This window comes from Cimex lectularius, unplaced genomic scaffold, assembly GCF_000648675.2.
Source record: "Cimex lectularius strain Harlan isolate CLEC.00 unplaced genomic scaffold, Clec_2.1 scaffold9, whole genome shotgun sequence".
Lineage (NCBI taxonomy): Eukaryota > Metazoa > Arthropoda > Insecta > Hemiptera > Cimicidae > Cimex > Cimex lectularius.
In genome coordinates, this window is record NW_019392733.1 from 1,284,177 (window position 1) to 1,300,542 (window position 16,366).

At 31.6% G+C, this 16,366-nt stretch overlaps 2 protein-coding genes and 1 non-coding gene across 3 annotated transcripts; 1 reads left to right on the plus strand and 2 right to left on the minus strand.

Annotated features, from left to right (window-relative positions):
• The first annotated feature begins 3,855 nt into the window (after nucleotides 1-3,855).
• Nucleotides 3,856-3,927, plus strand: Trnap-agg. Its single transcript has one exon. It is a non-coding gene; the product is annotated as a tRNA-Pro (tRNA).
• Nucleotides 3,928-4,070: 143 nt separating this feature from the next.
• On the minus strand, nucleotides 4,071-9,809 carry LOC106665321. The gene is made up of 7 exons (XM_014391656.2): nucleotides 7,547-9,809; nucleotides 7,355-7,480; nucleotides 7,184-7,287; nucleotides 6,287-6,362; nucleotides 6,024-6,129; nucleotides 4,289-4,319; nucleotides 4,071-4,219 (listed from the first exon to the last, which is right to left on the minus strand). Exons 1-7 carry the CDS (start codon nucleotides 7,549-7,551, stop codon nucleotides 4,071-4,073), a joined length of 597 nt encoding a protein of 198 aa, XP_014247142.1. The 5' UTR covers nucleotides 7,552-9,809.
• A 492-nt stretch (nucleotides 9,810-10,301) lies between these two features.
• Nucleotides 10,302-14,605, minus strand: LOC106665332 (26S proteasome non-ATPase regulatory subunit 9). The gene is made up of 5 exons (XM_014391670.2): nucleotides 14,461-14,605; nucleotides 14,258-14,371; nucleotides 11,232-11,331; nucleotides 10,672-10,853; nucleotides 10,302-10,615 (listed from the first exon to the last, which is right to left on the minus strand). Exons 2-5 carry the CDS (start codon nucleotides 14,363-14,365, stop codon nucleotides 10,400-10,402), a joined length of 606 nt encoding a protein of 201 aa, XP_014247156.1. The 5' UTR covers nucleotides 14,366-14,371; nucleotides 14,461-14,605; the 3' UTR covers nucleotides 10,302-10,399.
• Between the last annotated feature and the right edge of the window lie 1,761 nt (nucleotides 14,606-16,366).

The following is a 16,366-nucleotide window of genomic DNA, read 5'->3' on the forward strand; positions in this document are numbered from 1 at the left end:
GATTCTTTCATCGGCTTGTTGAATAACGCAGCTACTGCTAGCTCCATATTTAAACTCAAGCCAATTTGACTCTTGTAATTTTAGATTATATTTAAACAGATGTTTGAATTAGAAAAAAGGAGAATACTGTTTTCTTTTTTAAAAATTTATTTACAAATGTTTTCTTTTATATAGCTTGACATGTAGGTACAAGACTTTTCTTTTTAAAATAATTTGCACACTAATTTCTTTCTATTTTTCAAACTTGAAATTAAGTTTAACTACAAAAGTGTTAAATATTGGTATAGATCTAGAAATGTAATGGATGTTTTTTCATCATAGTCCATGCTTGCTAAAATTTGTTCGTTAACGTTAAATCACTTGTAATGTCGATAATTTTTGAAAAAAAATTATATAGGTTTTGTTAGTCTTGGAAATATTCATTCAAGTACAAGAAAGAATCTATCAGCAAATAACGTATTTTATTAATGGAAAATATTTTGACATGGAAATATTTCTAGGTGTTAGTTATGTTGCAAAAACAAAAACAAAACTAACATAGCATCGGTGCGATTTCGTTTTTAATTTTAACAGTATTACTTTGATATATAAATGGAAGACTGTATCGGTGTATCAAACTGTACTGACAGCTAGTTGAAATATTTATAATTATGGGCTAATGTTTCTATTTATTTTTATTAATATTTTCATTTCTGGGCTCTGGTGTTAATGGAATTTTAAAATTGGCTTAATTTATTTATTTTATTTTTTAAATGCCTTCCAATTTCAGTAAACAAGAAATCATAATTTAGAATAATTTATTTAAGTTTTACGTACTTTGTTTCTAACTCTCCAAAAGCTCTCAAAGTTAACAGTCATGTCCAATGAAAGGAGAAAGTATCAAAAATTGAAAAAAAAAAAAAAATCAATTTGATACTTGTGACATAATAAATATTGGATTATTCATTAGATTTACAATTTATATATTGGTGGGTTTAATCATATGTAAATGTATGTTGAATGTTAATCATAAATGAAATGCCTATTTTATTTAATGCCGAGGCATTTATTTTTACACTTTTGTTTGTTTTTCTGGGTGCTCTATTTGTTACTTAAGAGCAATTTTTTAATCCTACTAAAAACTGTAATATTACACCATGGTGGATTGAAGTTAGAATTATTTATTAAAAATGTTATTGGTGATATAATTTAAATCAACTGGTAATTTAATTTGATTATAATTTGTCGTTTTATTTCCTACATAAACTAACATGTTGGTTGTAGTCAAATTAATTGTTTTTAAGGACTTAATCACTGTTGCATTGTAATATAAGATTTTGAGATAGTTAAAATGGGTAGGCTTTTTAATGTACACCTTTAAGAAAAAGTGCAATAAACATGCATCAGCATGCTTTAAAGAAAAAATGTTACTTATCCTAATTTATAAAAATATTCCTTGTTATTTTATTTATGTTGTCTCATTCTTGTAGAGTTCACTATGTCTGTATATTATGTTTTGTTTTGTACATTTTAGACAAATTATTTATTAAAAAATGTTTTAATATTTTTCACTTAAATTTAAAAAAATCGTTTATTACTATTTCAACAATAGTCAATTGATGTTATATGAGTTTTAAACAATTTTTACTTCTCAGTTCATGTTTGTTTGATGTAAAACATTATAATTGATTTTATGATGCAAAATAGCATTGAACGGACTTCGATCAAGCTGCTCTCGTCCGTCCCAAATTCTTCTAAAATGCCGTCCCTAAATTACACAACTTGCCCAACAATATTTGTTATAAAATAACATCTTTTCTCTATGATAAAATTTAGCCCAAGTTGAATGTTAAAAAATGTCTGCAACTTTTCACAAGGAGAAAAAAAAGTGCTTATATATAGGGCCAGTTATTTTTTATCTTGGCTTTTGTTAATTGTTTTTAACTTCAATGTTTAACCGTTATTTTATGTTGATTGGTACAAAGTTGTTCATGTACTACGGAAAATACAGTATAATACAAAAAACAACATGTGTATTTTTTAACCTGAAAGTTGTCTCTCCGAAGAGAGTGCTCCCATTTGTAAACGGTGTGGAAACTATACACATGTAACATGCCTTAGAAAGAGATGCTCCAAAAAAATAGAATAAATTAAAAATGATAATAAATTAGTAGTAATATAATATTGATTAATTAAATAGTAAATAAATAAAAAGGTGTAAAAAAATAAAATTAGAGCAAATGTAATTAAATTTAAGTAACTAATAGGGAATTTAATCAAAAATTAAAACACAACCTGGATGGAGCATGATGGGACAGAAATAAATACCCAAGAAGAAAGGCTGTTATTTCAAAAGGTATTTTACATTTTACATTTATGGTTGGTTATTAGTTTTAAAAAAAATATTTTCTTGTTAATTATATTTTTATTTTTATATGAGTGAAATTTATTTTATGTTCCAATAATTGCATTGTAAAGTAAAAACATTGAAATAAAAAAAAAAATTATATAAATTAAATTATTATTAATTCAGATATCGTGAGATGCGGTCGGGTGTGATGTAGGTTTCAGAAAAACATTTTCTTTATCGTGCCAACGTTTCGATCTTTTATTGAGATCATCTTCAGGGCTTAATGGAATTAACGGTCACTAATCTCTACACATTAAATTATTATTTTGATGTCTTTTCCATAAAAAATTAAATTAAATAAATAATTAAAAATACTATTAATTCTTATTTCTATCATATATTATTATTTAGAGGCATTGATTATAACATTTATACCAATTAATATTTTCATTTAAAAAAATACTAATGAGTAAGTATAAAATTGTTCCTTTAATACCTCTGGGGCAAGTAATATTTTACTTGTAGAGCCACAGCACGAATTGGAACACTTAATTTGGTGAAACACATGTCGCTAAGCGAGGTGAGGTCATGTAGCATATGCACTTGTTTATTTTTTGTGTCGAAGGAAAAAAATTAAAAATTACAAAAACGAGAGATTAGAAGATTCATAAACATTGCAAGACTTCTGCAAGTCTCTCTCTCTCTCTCTCTCATTTTCTTTTTCTCCCTCTTTCACTGTCATGTGTGAAAGAGAAAAAGTGTGTGTGTGAGATTTTGATTTGATTTGTTAAACAATTTGATTTACAAATCTCGTAGATGTGGCCAATTTGACCTTTCTTACATTCAACGAGAAATGAACAATTTTTACAATTTGAACTTACATAAATGCACTTCTAGGGGATCTTATGTATATAATAATAAAAAATTTAAGCTAAATGTGAAGAGAGAGAGAGAGAGAGAGAGAGAGAGAGAGAGAGAGAGAGAGAGAAAGAGAGAGAGAGTGAGTGACTGAGAGAGAGACTAAGTTTTGTCTGATGTCACCAGATTTCTATGCTTATTCCTTCAAAAACATCTCATGAAATATATAAAATTCTAATAACAAGAATAACAATGAAAAATAGAAAAAAATTTGAAAATCCCTCAGTTCTGCCTTTTTGATATCTGCAGATTTCTGTGCTTATTCCTTCAGACTGGAGGCTTTCGTATGACCTAGATTTCAAGCAATGCACGTGGTTTATCTTTGGACTTTTTGTCCGCACCTTTATCTATTTTAATTTTTTCCTTTTATTACTTTTCTTTAATATGAACATAAATTAAAGTTAATTATTGTCAGATAAATTAATGTATTCTTTATCAAATAGTACAAAGTTCGAACTTTATAAATTCTTTCACCAGGGGAATTGAAAATTAAAAATGGTGTATATTGTATAAATGACATTTAATTTTACGCTTCCGTTGTAATATACCTGGTGAGATAGGTGTGTCCTATTAGTTCTGGATTCTTGGAGAATAAAATGAGGCGAACCGGTCCGTTGGTCTAGGGGTATGATTCTCGCTTAGGGTGCGAGAGGTCCCGGGTTCAAATCCCGGACGGACCCGTTAATTTTTTTCTCAACGGTACAATTTAAACAATAATTTCTCATTTTTCTTTTCTTTTTCATTTGTTATATTTTCTATTTTACACCACGCTTTTATTGTTAAATTGTAGGATACAAAAAAAAAAAATCTCAAAAGTTTGAAATTATACTTTATTCGCAGATAATCGTACATCTTGTTTGAAAGATTGAATTTCTTGGACGAGCTGTTCTATGATCTTGTGGTTGTTTCCTCCTTCTGTCCATCTTTTGGTCTCCGATCCTGAAATTTTATGGATAGCCACTGGCAAAACGGCTAATGGATTGACAAATAATTAACAATGGCTATGTACAATGATAGGATAAAAAAAGTGATAAAGCTCACCGTTTTCGTTTGCCCGTGGATCGCTGGCCTGCTGTAACAAAAGCCATATTAAATTTTCATTTTTTCCACGTTATGGATGGACATGAAACATGAAAATTTTGTTCATTTTTCAGCGAATAAATTTATTATTGATTTATATTTTAGTTACGTGTCTTATCTTCAACTGTCAGATGATGGACAATGCCATTCTAGAAATATTGGAGAAATATTGGCATACTAGTACTGACGATATAAGTACAAAATGAAATTTTTAGCAGAGATTATAAAATATTCGTTGAATTAAACCATTTTTAATTTGAAATTAACTCTTTTTCGCACCAAATTATCCCTTTTTAACTTGCATTAACCCCTTTTAATTTCAAAACGTTTTATAAAGCATTAAAAAACTTTGGAGATGACATGAAATATCAGCACGGCCAACTTCTCTATGGGAACTTGAAAATTGATTAAAATTAAAATTAAAGATTATGCAAAATTAATATAAGAATAAAAACCTTAATTGAAAAATAATAATTGGTCAAGCGGACCACGAAAACTAGTGAATTTTATAAGAATAAAGTAGACTTCTTTTAATTTGAGGTTTTTTAAATATAAAATAATTGGGATGTTGAAAACTGTGTGAACATTAATTACAATATTTTTCAATTAATTAATCTTTAAGTAAGGTATTGGTTGAGATAAAAAAGTCAGTGTCACGAGCGGGATTCGAACCGTCGGCTAAATACGCCGCTGCTCTAATCATTCTAATAAATAATAAATCTAACCCAATCGAATTAATTACAATTTAAATTACAAACATTTTAATATAAAATATAAAAACAAAGGATTCTACTTTTAATTTGAAAAATGTGAGAAATTGCGGTTTTTAAAAGCTCAATTATTTTATCTTTAAAAAATTCAAATTAAAAGAAAAATTATTTGTTTTTCTACTTTATTTTATATAATTTTTAATTTTAACATGGTCTTCTAAGAGACAAATTATTTTATATTTAATATTTTTATACTCTATATGCTTACATTTCATATTTCCTAGGTTTTCTTGGCTTAAAAAATGGATTAAATTGTAGTTAAAAACGATTAATATTATGTTTAAAATGGCCAATTTGATAATAAAATAAAGTGTCATTAGAAATTAAAAAAAGCTTAATTTGATGCAAAAAAGTTCATTTGAAATTAAAAAGGGTTATTTGGTGCAACAAAGTGCTAATCTGATATTAAAAAGCGTTAATTTGGTGCGGAAAAGTTTAATCCGAAATTAAAAAGGGTTAATTTGATGAAAAATGGTTAATTTAATGCGGAATAGGGTTCATATGAAATTGAAAAGCGTTAATTTGATGCGGAAAAGGTTAATATGAAATTATAAAGGGTTAATTTGACGCAGAAAAAGTTAATTTGAAATTAAAAAGGGCTATTTGGTGCGACAAAGTGTTAATCTGATATTAAAAAGAGTTAATTTGATGCAGAAAAGTTTAATCTGAAATTAAAAGGGGTTAATTTGATGAAAAATGGTTAATGTTGTGCGGAAAGGTTAATCTGAAATTAAAAAGGTTAATTTTAATATAAAATAGGGTTAATCCTAAATTAAAAAGCGTTAATATGATGATTGAAAAACTGTTAATTGGACTGGAAAAAGATTAATTTGTAGAGGAAAAGCTCTATTATTACATTAGTTATTGAACAGACCTTTGTTTTATCAATTTCCCGAGAAGGAACAAGTAAATAAAAATATGTTTACCTCTGTTAATAGGTCAATATCTGCAATTTCTTCCAGAGCAATTTCCTTGCAAATATTACGAAAGGAAGAAAGCAACGTTTGCTCCTCTTGAGCCAAACGGGTAATTCTGAAAAAAGTGACTAGTAGAAATTAATATGGAAAGGACAAAAAGCCTAATATAAGTGACAAATCAAATGATAAACTGTACATTCCAAATTCAAATAATGAAAAACGTAAACAATTTTCGGCAATTATGTTAGACTGTTGTTCCATCTTGTACTTACTTTATTTTCAAACTACTTTGCAACTGTTTAATTTTATGCTCCATATTTCTCAGCCTTAGTTGAAGCAAGATTAAATCTGAAACATTGGTTAAAAAAAAAAATTTGTTGTATCGTCGAGGTTTGGATTTAATCGGGCATGTAAATTAATAATTAGCAAATACATTCTGAAATAATTTATAAAGATACAAACTGTTCTTCAGAATCAAAATCCGATCAACACTTGGGCCATGAGTTTAAATTCCAGGATATGTCCCGCACCACGCTTTCCCAACTTCCAACTGAAATGGCCCATCAATAATTCAAAACAATCGAGGTTTCGAATAATCTGTTGGAAAGTTCATAAAATGTTGAAGTTTTTAGCTAGTTTGACATTTTTAAAAATGTAATGTAAGGAGCCGCGATGTAAAGACGTTGATACAGAATTACCATTTCGCAAATTTCATGAATGTCGTGCGGTTATTTTGTAAGTAGACTAGCAATTTTTAGAACAAAAGTGGACTAATCTAAAAGGAAATTCGATGTTACGTCTAAAAATGGGGTCTCAAGTTGAGAAAAGTTACGTTAGAGAGAAGAAAATTCAGGTTTTATGTAAAGATACGTGTTTTCTTAAATAAAGACTAAAACAACGAACGGGTTGAGATAAAACCATGAGGTTTACGGTATTCTATTTCATTTTAGATGTTCTGTCACCGAAGAATTTTTTTGAAACACGACGAGCTGACCAAACCACCCTCAGGCAAAAAATGTCGTACTTAAATCATCCGTGTTTCTAAACTGCTTGGACGGCTAAAAAATCATAATTTGGTGACATTTTAAGTCAAAGATTTTTTTTTGTAAAATTTAAGATGTGACATCTTTTGTAACTGCATTTCAATCAAAGCTAAGTTGTAAAGTTACCGGCTGACTTTAGCTGTTCGGCATCATTCATTTCCTCCTGCTGGCTTTTAATCGACTGAAGGATGCTACTCGCTTTTTGAAAATATCGCTTTAGCTTTTCATTCCTGAAACCAACACATTTTACTCCAATGACGGTCTGTTTTGATGGCATTTTTCCATTTATTTTCATACCTTTGGAATTCCACCCTTTGATTCGTCACCATTAAATTGTCCAAACATTCGTCTTTCATCGAGGAAGAGATTTTGGTCAAAACTGATGTCCCAATGTCTGTGTTTAATTGGTCTGCCTTGCTTCCCCTGTAGAATTATTATTTTTTTTTATTATTCTTGTGAAATTTAATTTAAAATTTGACCAAAACTTACTTCATATTATAAATAAATTGAACTGTGAAATTCTCGATAGTTGACCGTGCACGTTTGAGCCCTTTATGCCAGTGGAGGGACTTATAAACAAAGTGCGCATGGGTTCATTTATCATCAACCGTGACATGTTATGATCGTAACTAAGTAGGGCTTCTGCTTATTTCCGGCCTGGGGTGGTTGGGGACTTCGTCAACGGTTACAGACGAGGTGATTCACTCCCTAGGATAATCATAGCTCGAACAAGAAGAAGTTGAAGTTTTCATTATACAGCTAACATGTTTTAACATTCCCAGATATATAGGTATAAAGTTGATTCAAAGAATCTTATTTTTACATAGCATTTTACATCAAGGCTCATCAAGAGACTTTATACACTGGCAGAAATAATGTATAATATGAAATTTTCAATCTGAAAGTAAAGAAAGAGAAAAAGAAAGAAGTAGTAAAAGACAAGGGGTCAATACTGATCGTTCACGTCTTCCTCACATTTACATTACTAACATTTTTAGTAATTTTTTAGCATTGCTAAAAAGTGAGTTCTTGATAGTAAGTGACTTTTTATAAAATAGAACTTCCAGGGGAATCTGATAAAAAAAATCTCAGCGGTTTTTCGACGGAGTCGACGTGTTGAAAAGTTTACAATTTGACCAGCATTACAAAACAAAGCTCGGTACTTCGTAAAGAATTAAGCAGTGACCAAAGCGTTAAACTTTGCTACCGTTTGAGGTGATTATTGAGGGAAAACAGGAATTTAATAAAACACTCAAGTATTCGTTATAACCTTAACGAACCATTTTCAGCTTCAGAAAAACCCTAACTTTTGGCTTATTAAGGTTACGTGATATTGTTCACATACCTCACAAGGACACAATTTCTTTGGAGGGGGATAGGAAAGATGTGATAAGAGTATCTACTACTGCACTACTCGAATTAAGAGCTAAAGATAGTCTAAAACAAGAAAAATATAATAGGATGATTATGAATATACTTTGAAGTTGGGGTTTTTGTTTCCCAAGCTTTCTGGCTATACTTTTCCTAATGTTCGGTGCAATTGACCTGCACCTGCATCGATCCTTCTCTTAAGAATTACTAGGTCATTGACTGCTGTTGCTACAATTTCTTGGGTTTTCTTTGAAAGGCAGTTATGGCTGCATTGAGTGGTTGGTTCATATGGTTATTTCAAGAATAGTTTCAGCGTCTATGCATGATCTTGCATATCATTCTCTGGCCAGTTTGCCTGCCTTTTCATTACCTAAATTTTCTTTGTATCCTGGTACCTAAAATAGTTGTGTTGCCTAGGTTTTTGATGTGATTTTTTGTGTGCTAATGCTTTAATAGCTACTTGGCTATCCGTTCTTATGAGGATTTTTGTTCAATGTACCCTCTTTTGTGCTCAACCTACCCCTTCAGAAAAACCCTGACATTTGGCTTATTAAGGTCAACAGATATTATTCACAATACCTCACAAGGACACAATTTCTTTGAAGGGGGATAGGAAAGCCTTGATAAGAGTATCCACTTACTACCCGAATCACGAGCTAAAGATCATCTATAAAAAAATAATAATAGGATGATGAAGAATTTAGAAGTAGGGGTTTTACGTCCCCAAGCTTTCTGGCTGTACTTTTCCTAGTGTTTAATGCAATTGACCTGCACCTGCATCGATCTTTGTCTTAAGAAATACTAGGTCATTGACTGCTGTTGCTACAATTTCCTGGGTTTTCTTTGAATCCCAGGTCATTGCTGCATTGAGTAGTTGGTTCGCATCGAAGATGTGGGTGGCAGTTTCTTCTTCCTCATTGTATACCCTACGGTATAGGTTTAAGGTCTATGTGTGATCTTGCAGATCCTCTTGTCTTCCTTTTCAGTTCCCAAAATTCCTTTGTGTCTTAGTACCCAAGATAGTTGTTTCCCAGGTTTTGGATGCATTCACCGTCTATTTTGATTTTGGATGTAATATTGTTACATGTTACTTGGGTATCCGACCTTATGAGTATTTTTTGTCAATGTAACTGAGGGGTACTTCCCTAAAGATTATTCATATTTTGGGCTTGGGGATTAAACTGTCAATGCACTTTTTATTCTAATTACCAAAATGTCATTTATATAAATCAATAATACAACAGGTCCTAACACAGGGCCTTGAGGAAACCGTACCAGTGGATAAACAGAAGCAACACTGTGTGCAACCTGTTGTTTCATAATTTGTTGAAGTCGTGTGGAGCAGTCAAGAATGAGGTAGTAAAAAACACCTTTTTTATTTTCTTTGCCGACCTTAATTTGGATCATCTTCAGGGCCTGGGTAAATTACAAAACATATATTAATTGGGAAAAATAGCAGAGCCATGGGCAGCAATCTAGTCCCTATACTAGTAGATATAGTGATGACACAACTACCTTTCATTTTACCCTTTCTCATCAAATACATTGACATTCTAACATCAGTACCCTCAGATCAAATATAAACAACATTAAACGCATTTACCAACGTTCATCCTCGCTTACAATTCACACATAAAGTCGAAACAGAAAACAAAATACCATTCTTAGACACACTCGTAATAAGACAAACAGATGGCACACTAATTACTGATTGGTATCAAAAACCAATGAACACTGATCGCTACCTCAATTATACTTCACACTGCCCCATACACACAATATTAAACACGGCGAAATGATTATTACACAGAATCATATCTCTAAGTCATTAATCCTTTCACCAAAAAATATTCAAACATACAATAAACACAACTTTATTTTAGAAATTTGCCTTTATTTAGTTATAGATCACAGTTATTGATTTGACCTTCCTTACAAATTAGATTAATTTGACATTCCTTACAGATTAGATTATGAATATGGAACAATTTTACAACCCAACAACCCCTTTCCCGTCCATATTTTTGGTCTTACATTGACTCGTTTTAAATTGTTGCCTCTCATAACAAGCACTTTTATATATAAATCAATATTTGTATTGACTTCTTGTGCTATATCTTCAATTGACTTGAAATTAAGCGATGTCACTGTGCCAAATTGCATTATAATGTCTCCTTCCATTAAGCCCTGAAAAATATTAGTGATAAGTAACAAATAAAAAGAAAATCATAAAAGTTTGTTACGCTTAGTTCAACTGGTGATCCTTTTTGCACGTCTTTAATAACTGCCAACTGTTTTGAACACTCGTCTGTCTTCACTGGAGGATAAACACCCCAATCACGCTCACCGTCTGGGTATGATGGCATCAGTTTTTCTAATAACTCCTTGAGCCTTTCATTAATATGAATAAGATCATTTCTTGTCACTGTAAAAAAGAAGTTAAATGGAGAAAATCTCTTATAACTAGCTAAACTGGAAAAGAATGATCTCAGTATACCATTGGATATGGAGTATACTGACTGGAAAATAACGAATTTAGGATGTGGGGGTATTTTTTAAGGAAGATTCTTGCTACTTTTGCAGGGGAAAGGAAGAAAACCTGCTTTGCTTACTTGCATATGGGGGAAACTATTTATCTTCAAAATTTACTACTTTAAATTTGACATAGGTTTTGAGTGGCAGAGGCCCAACATTTGTCTACTTACATTGATTATAACAAATGAACATTATTACATAAATAGTTACTTTTTAAAATTAAAATATTTTAATTTCAAATTAATAATTAAATGAATGGAGTGCTTACTTATGATAGTTCGGCGGGCTTTCCTTACGTTATAAACGTCAATGTCTGCACGTGGATAGCCTTCTGTATCTACAAGAGGGTCTTCCATTCCTACATTTTGCTGAAATAAATTAAAACATACTTTAATAACAAATGAAGGAATTGTAAGCCGATCCCCATCTTAGCATAAGTTAGGAATAGTTGTTAACGTAAGATAAAAATAGTAAGGAATTTTAAAAATATGTTGGAAATAAGGTCATAAATCTGACAGATCGCCCACCCAATAGGGGGAAAATAGACATTTCCCACAAGCCTGGATCAAATAGAAACATGGCAGGCCGCAAGTCTATCGACATAGGACTAATAGGCTACTTACTGCAAACTAATGAGAATTACGAGTTATTGCGCAGCTGTCCAGGTCATGACCAACCCTTGTATATCGAATAGCGTCGACTGTCAAGGATTTATTTATATATGGATACTATCTTTGTACACGACTACTGGTACACTGACGGCTCCAAAACCAACAAGGGCAAGGGAGCTGGAATTTTTAGGATAAACCAAAGGACCAAACTGACGGTAAACCAAGGTAAATAAAAAGGCTAGGAATACATTTCCGGAAGATAGCCATCTTCTCTGACAGTCAGGCAGCACTAAAGATCCTGCCCTCATGCGAGGTGAAGGCAAAGAGTGTTTGAACCTGCATAGAGGCCCTGGAGGAAGTCAGCGATATTAATGACCTGACCCTGGCATGGGTCCCTGGGCATGTGGGGCATAGAGGCAACGAAAAGTTTGTCATGTTGGCCAAAGAGGAGGCACATAGACTCTGGGTCCTGAACTCTACTGTGGCTTAGCAGCCTGCCACAAAAGAGGATACATTTTAAAATGGATCCTTAATGAGTCCAAAACCTGGTGGAACAATACCACAGTTATATGAGGCAAGCGAAGAGATTCATATAAGGACCATCTGCAAAACTTACAAAAGAATTACTGGAAGGCAACTGCGACCGAACCAGGATTCTGGTTGGACTCCTGACAGGGCCCTGCCACCTAACAAGGCACGAACACGGGATAGGAGTACACAGACAGAAGAAACACTGTGCAGATACTGTCATGAAGAGGAGGAGACCGCAGAACACATTCTATGTTTCTGTAAAGGTCTATGTTCGTGCAGGTTCTTGCAACTAGGACAAGAAAAACCACAAGCAAGATCCAACACTAAGGACCCGCTGGCAAAGCTGTGGAGGCTGATTAACAACCTGAAGCTGTCCAGTGAGTTATAAAAACAAGGGAACACAATAGATCTACTCAGGTCAAGGTGCAGAAGGCCTTGGTGTCAGCCTCTTTTATCCCTAACCCTTATCCCCTCCCCTATCATTGTTCAAAATTACATAAATGGAAAAATTAAAAAAAGAGTCAGGTTGCAATCTATATATGTAAATATTTAGTAAAATATACTAGTTTTCCAAAATTATATAAATGTATTACAAGTAATTACACATAGTATGGTGTTATTTACAATAATATTCATGTGCATAGAAGATAAAGGCAATTTTTTTAAAATGTAAATACAATGAATATTCCTGTCTAGTGGTCAAGATTTGTTTAGCAAATTGTGAAGTTGGTTCAGAAAAATTTTAATAGAGGAATTAAATAATTATATGTGAGGGTTTTCATGTGCAGTGCACATTATTCTGACTGGAAGTGAGTTTTTGCCATAGTATTGTGGCTATAATTAGTAAAGAAGGTCCTATGCTGTCTAAGCTGATAAGGAGTGGTGAAGTTAATATTGCTTAGAAGTTGAGGACAGTCAATGTATGAATAAATAACTGTAAAAAGAGATAATGAGTTGAAGTGTAATCTGGTGTTTTTAATGGGATTAAGTTTAACTTTGAGTGAAACTGGTTATAATAGGAAAGGTTTATTCCCAGCTTAAAGGCAACCATTCTTAAAAATTTATTCAGTGAACTAGAAAAAGCTGCAGGTAGATCATTATAGAATTTACTAAAGGATGTGGAAGCTGGTGTTGGCGAGCATCGTTTGGGGTAAGTCCTCTTTTAAATAAGCTGATTTGCCTTGTTTGACTGTTGGTTGGTTACAATTTAAAGATGGCCCAGTGTGGAAATAAATATTACTTAATACTATTTTTAAACCTAACTCCCCCCCCCCTACATGCACAGTAATTAAGCGAGTATGCTCAATGTTCTATTATCACCAAGTGTTAACCACCTCAGCGCCCGCTTAATAAAAAAAAGTAAAATATTAAAATTATAGTTTGACCATTTCTTATCATCCTGGTCTGCCTATCTGTTTTGGACTGTTAAAAGCGTCATTTCTATGGTCATTTCCATTTTTTATGGTTTTCATTGTTGAATTGGATGCCTACTTTATTAAGGTTTCTCTTGGTAATTTTTAATTTATTTTATTATTAATCTGGAACGGATCAGTTTGTTGACAAGAGTTCAGGTTGTGGATAGTGAGATTAGTCAAAGAAATTTGACAAATTGTTTGTGAACGAGTGATTAAAAGATCAACGTGCTGGTTATAGGACAGCTAGGCAGAAACCCTTCAGCTTAAAGTGGTCACAATATTGTATTGGAGTCTGTTCAGTTTTAAGCCTTAAAGTCTTTTAAGTCAGCCTCCTGTCTAAGTATAGTCCTGAGTATTTATTTGACTTGAATGGAGTCTGGTATCTAGGTATAGGCCTATCTACTGGTTTTTATGAGCATACAGTGGAGGGCAAGATTGTTTTTTCAATGTAAATGTACTGTTTGTCACATTGTCTCGAGGTTGTGGCTTCTTGGGGTCTGCAGGGTTATGAGCCAGTTGTTTGATCGTTTTATATCGTTTTCATCAGTTTAAACACAACTAAGAATCAATTAAAATTTAATGACATCTTTATAAACAGAAAAATTGATGTTTGACCTAATAGATTGGTTAGGGAATTTACCATTTTTTATGGTTTTCATTGTTGAATTGGTTGCCTACTTTATAAAGGTTTCTCTTATTAATTTTTTATTTATGTTTATTATTAATTTATAAAATACCTCGGCAAGTATTTCGCTCATTTCTTTCATCACTTTTTCAAGGGAATCCCTTTTTTCTCTCAATTCCAAGATTGTTCGCTTTGTCTCAGACGACGATGACGGTTCCATTTCGGTCTAAAAAAGAAATTCTCATGTTTAAAAAAGTGACTGCATTTCCCTGGCAACGAAGCCGTTTAAAATCTTTTAAACTAATTTTCCCTCACCTCGAGGTTTTCTTTCCTTTCCACTGGATCAACTGAAATAAAAAGAAACTAAGACAAATCCGCGGGTTGTCTCTCACATATAAGACAAAGTTGCAGCAAGTCGGAAGTCCTAAGACTGTGACAAGGCGCGGTACACAGGCGGCAGGCCTAACAAGTGCACAACCTACCCAACAGTTTTCCCCTCAGAAGTTCCAGTCATTCCTGATTAACTGGCTAAAAATGATGTTTTCCCCCTTGTTTTGTCAATACTCCTAAACCTGAATTAAATTCTTCCACATTTATTTAATTTTATTATTGATTAAAGTTTATGAACTTAAAGTTGCTACTTTGTGAAAATTGTTCCCTATGTGGGAAGGGGGTCTTCCATTCTGTTAATTTTCTTTTTTTCCCATTTATTTATGCACGGATACTTTTACATTATATATTGAGGGGTAACAGAGAAAGATAAAAAAAATATATATATAAAAGATAAAAATATGTTATTTCCAAAGTACAAGTTCTTTAACAATATACAATTTTTGGTTTTTCTTCTTCTATCACTAATCTTATCTTCCCACTATTTCTTTGAAAAAAAAAAAAAAAAAAAAAAAACCAGAGTTAAAAAAGCTTCAAATGCTATTTCCTCTAATCTTAATCCCAGCGGTGTGCCTCAAGGCTCTATTTTTGGACCTTTACTTTTTTTTGGCCAATTAACAAAATTTACAATTTTACAGATATGGTATTTATACAACATTATATTATAAACAATAGATTTGTATTATATAACAATGGCATTCACCCAAAAGCTTAATGGCTTGTGCTGGGTTGAGATGATCAGTCATTCTTTCAAAATAACAACACAGTGAACTACATATTGTTATTTAAAGTTCAAATTGTTACACAAATATTATTTATATTTTTTTTAAATGATTTTAGTACATTTAACTACATATTATTATTTAAAGTTCTTATTGTTGCATAAAATATTATTTATAATATGTTTTTTGAATGATTTTTGGTCAGCAAAACTATTTATATTAATTTTGTTGGTATAACAGAATTCAATAGCAATATTAAATGGGTTTTTCTTGCAAAAGGTTATTCTATATCTTTGTAGGCTGATGGAGAAATCAATTTTGGTTCTAGTGGAGAAGTTGTGGGCGATTGATAATTTATTATTCCAATATTTATACAATTAAATAAGTAAATTTAATAAATATATCTGATTGAAATTATGAACTTTAAAACTCTTTATACAAAAGAATGGTGGTAAGTAAAAAAAGGTTTTTAAAAATTATTTTAATTATTGTATTAATTGTTATAAGTAATCGTCTTTTAGTAGATAAATTTGCATTACTTCAAGCTACCATACCATAAGAGAAAATCGACTGCACAAGTGCTAGATAAACTCGTTTTATGGTATTTATATCAATTATATCTCATAATAATCGAAATTTATAAAATAATGATCGGATTCTTTTTATTATAGATGTTATATGCTCTTCACATCTTAGGATTTTGTCTATGATTAATCCTAAATATTTAATTGAACAAACTTGTTTAATTTCAAAGCAGTTAGAGCAATTTTTAAACATGCAATCGCCGTTATGTACTATTAAATTATTATTATTTATATTGCTCTCGTTTTGGATACTAAATATAATTAATTTAGTTTTTTCTGTGTTCAATAAAAGTTTATTTGTATGATACCAGCTTTGTATTTTATTTCTATTTCCAGAGGCTTTTATCATTAATTGTTCATTTGTTTCATCCTCAATTAGTAAGACGGTGTCATCAGTGAATCCAGTAATTGTGCAGTCTACGTCAAGGTCAAAAATATCGTTTATATAGATCAGAAAAAATAATGGTCCCAGACTGTGCCCTGGGGAATACCATGGTTTGTTTTAATTTTGGGGGGATAATGTAG

Coding starts and splice junctions, on each gene's coding strand:
- LOC106665321 (XM_014391656.2), bottom strand. Junction 7,288..7,354: donor CAAAGGGTGGAATTCCAAAG/GTATGAAAATAA, acceptor TGTTGGTTTCAG/GAATGAAAAGCTAAAGCGAT. Junction 4,320..6,023: donor ATATTGACCTATTAACAGAG/GTAAACATATTT, acceptor CTTTTGTTACAG/CAGGCCAGCGATCCACGGGC.
- LOC106665332 (XM_014391670.2), bottom strand. CDS start 14,365: ATGGAACCGTCATCGTCGTCTGAGACAAAGCGAACAATCTTGGAATTG. Junction 10,854..11,231: donor AGCCCGCCGAACTATCATAA/GTAAGCACTCCA, acceptor TCTTTTTTACAG/TGACAAGAAATGATCTTATT. Junction 10,616..10,671: donor GATCACCAGTTGAACTAAGC/GTAACAAACTTT, acceptor AATATTTTTCAG/GGCTTAATGGAAGGAGACAT.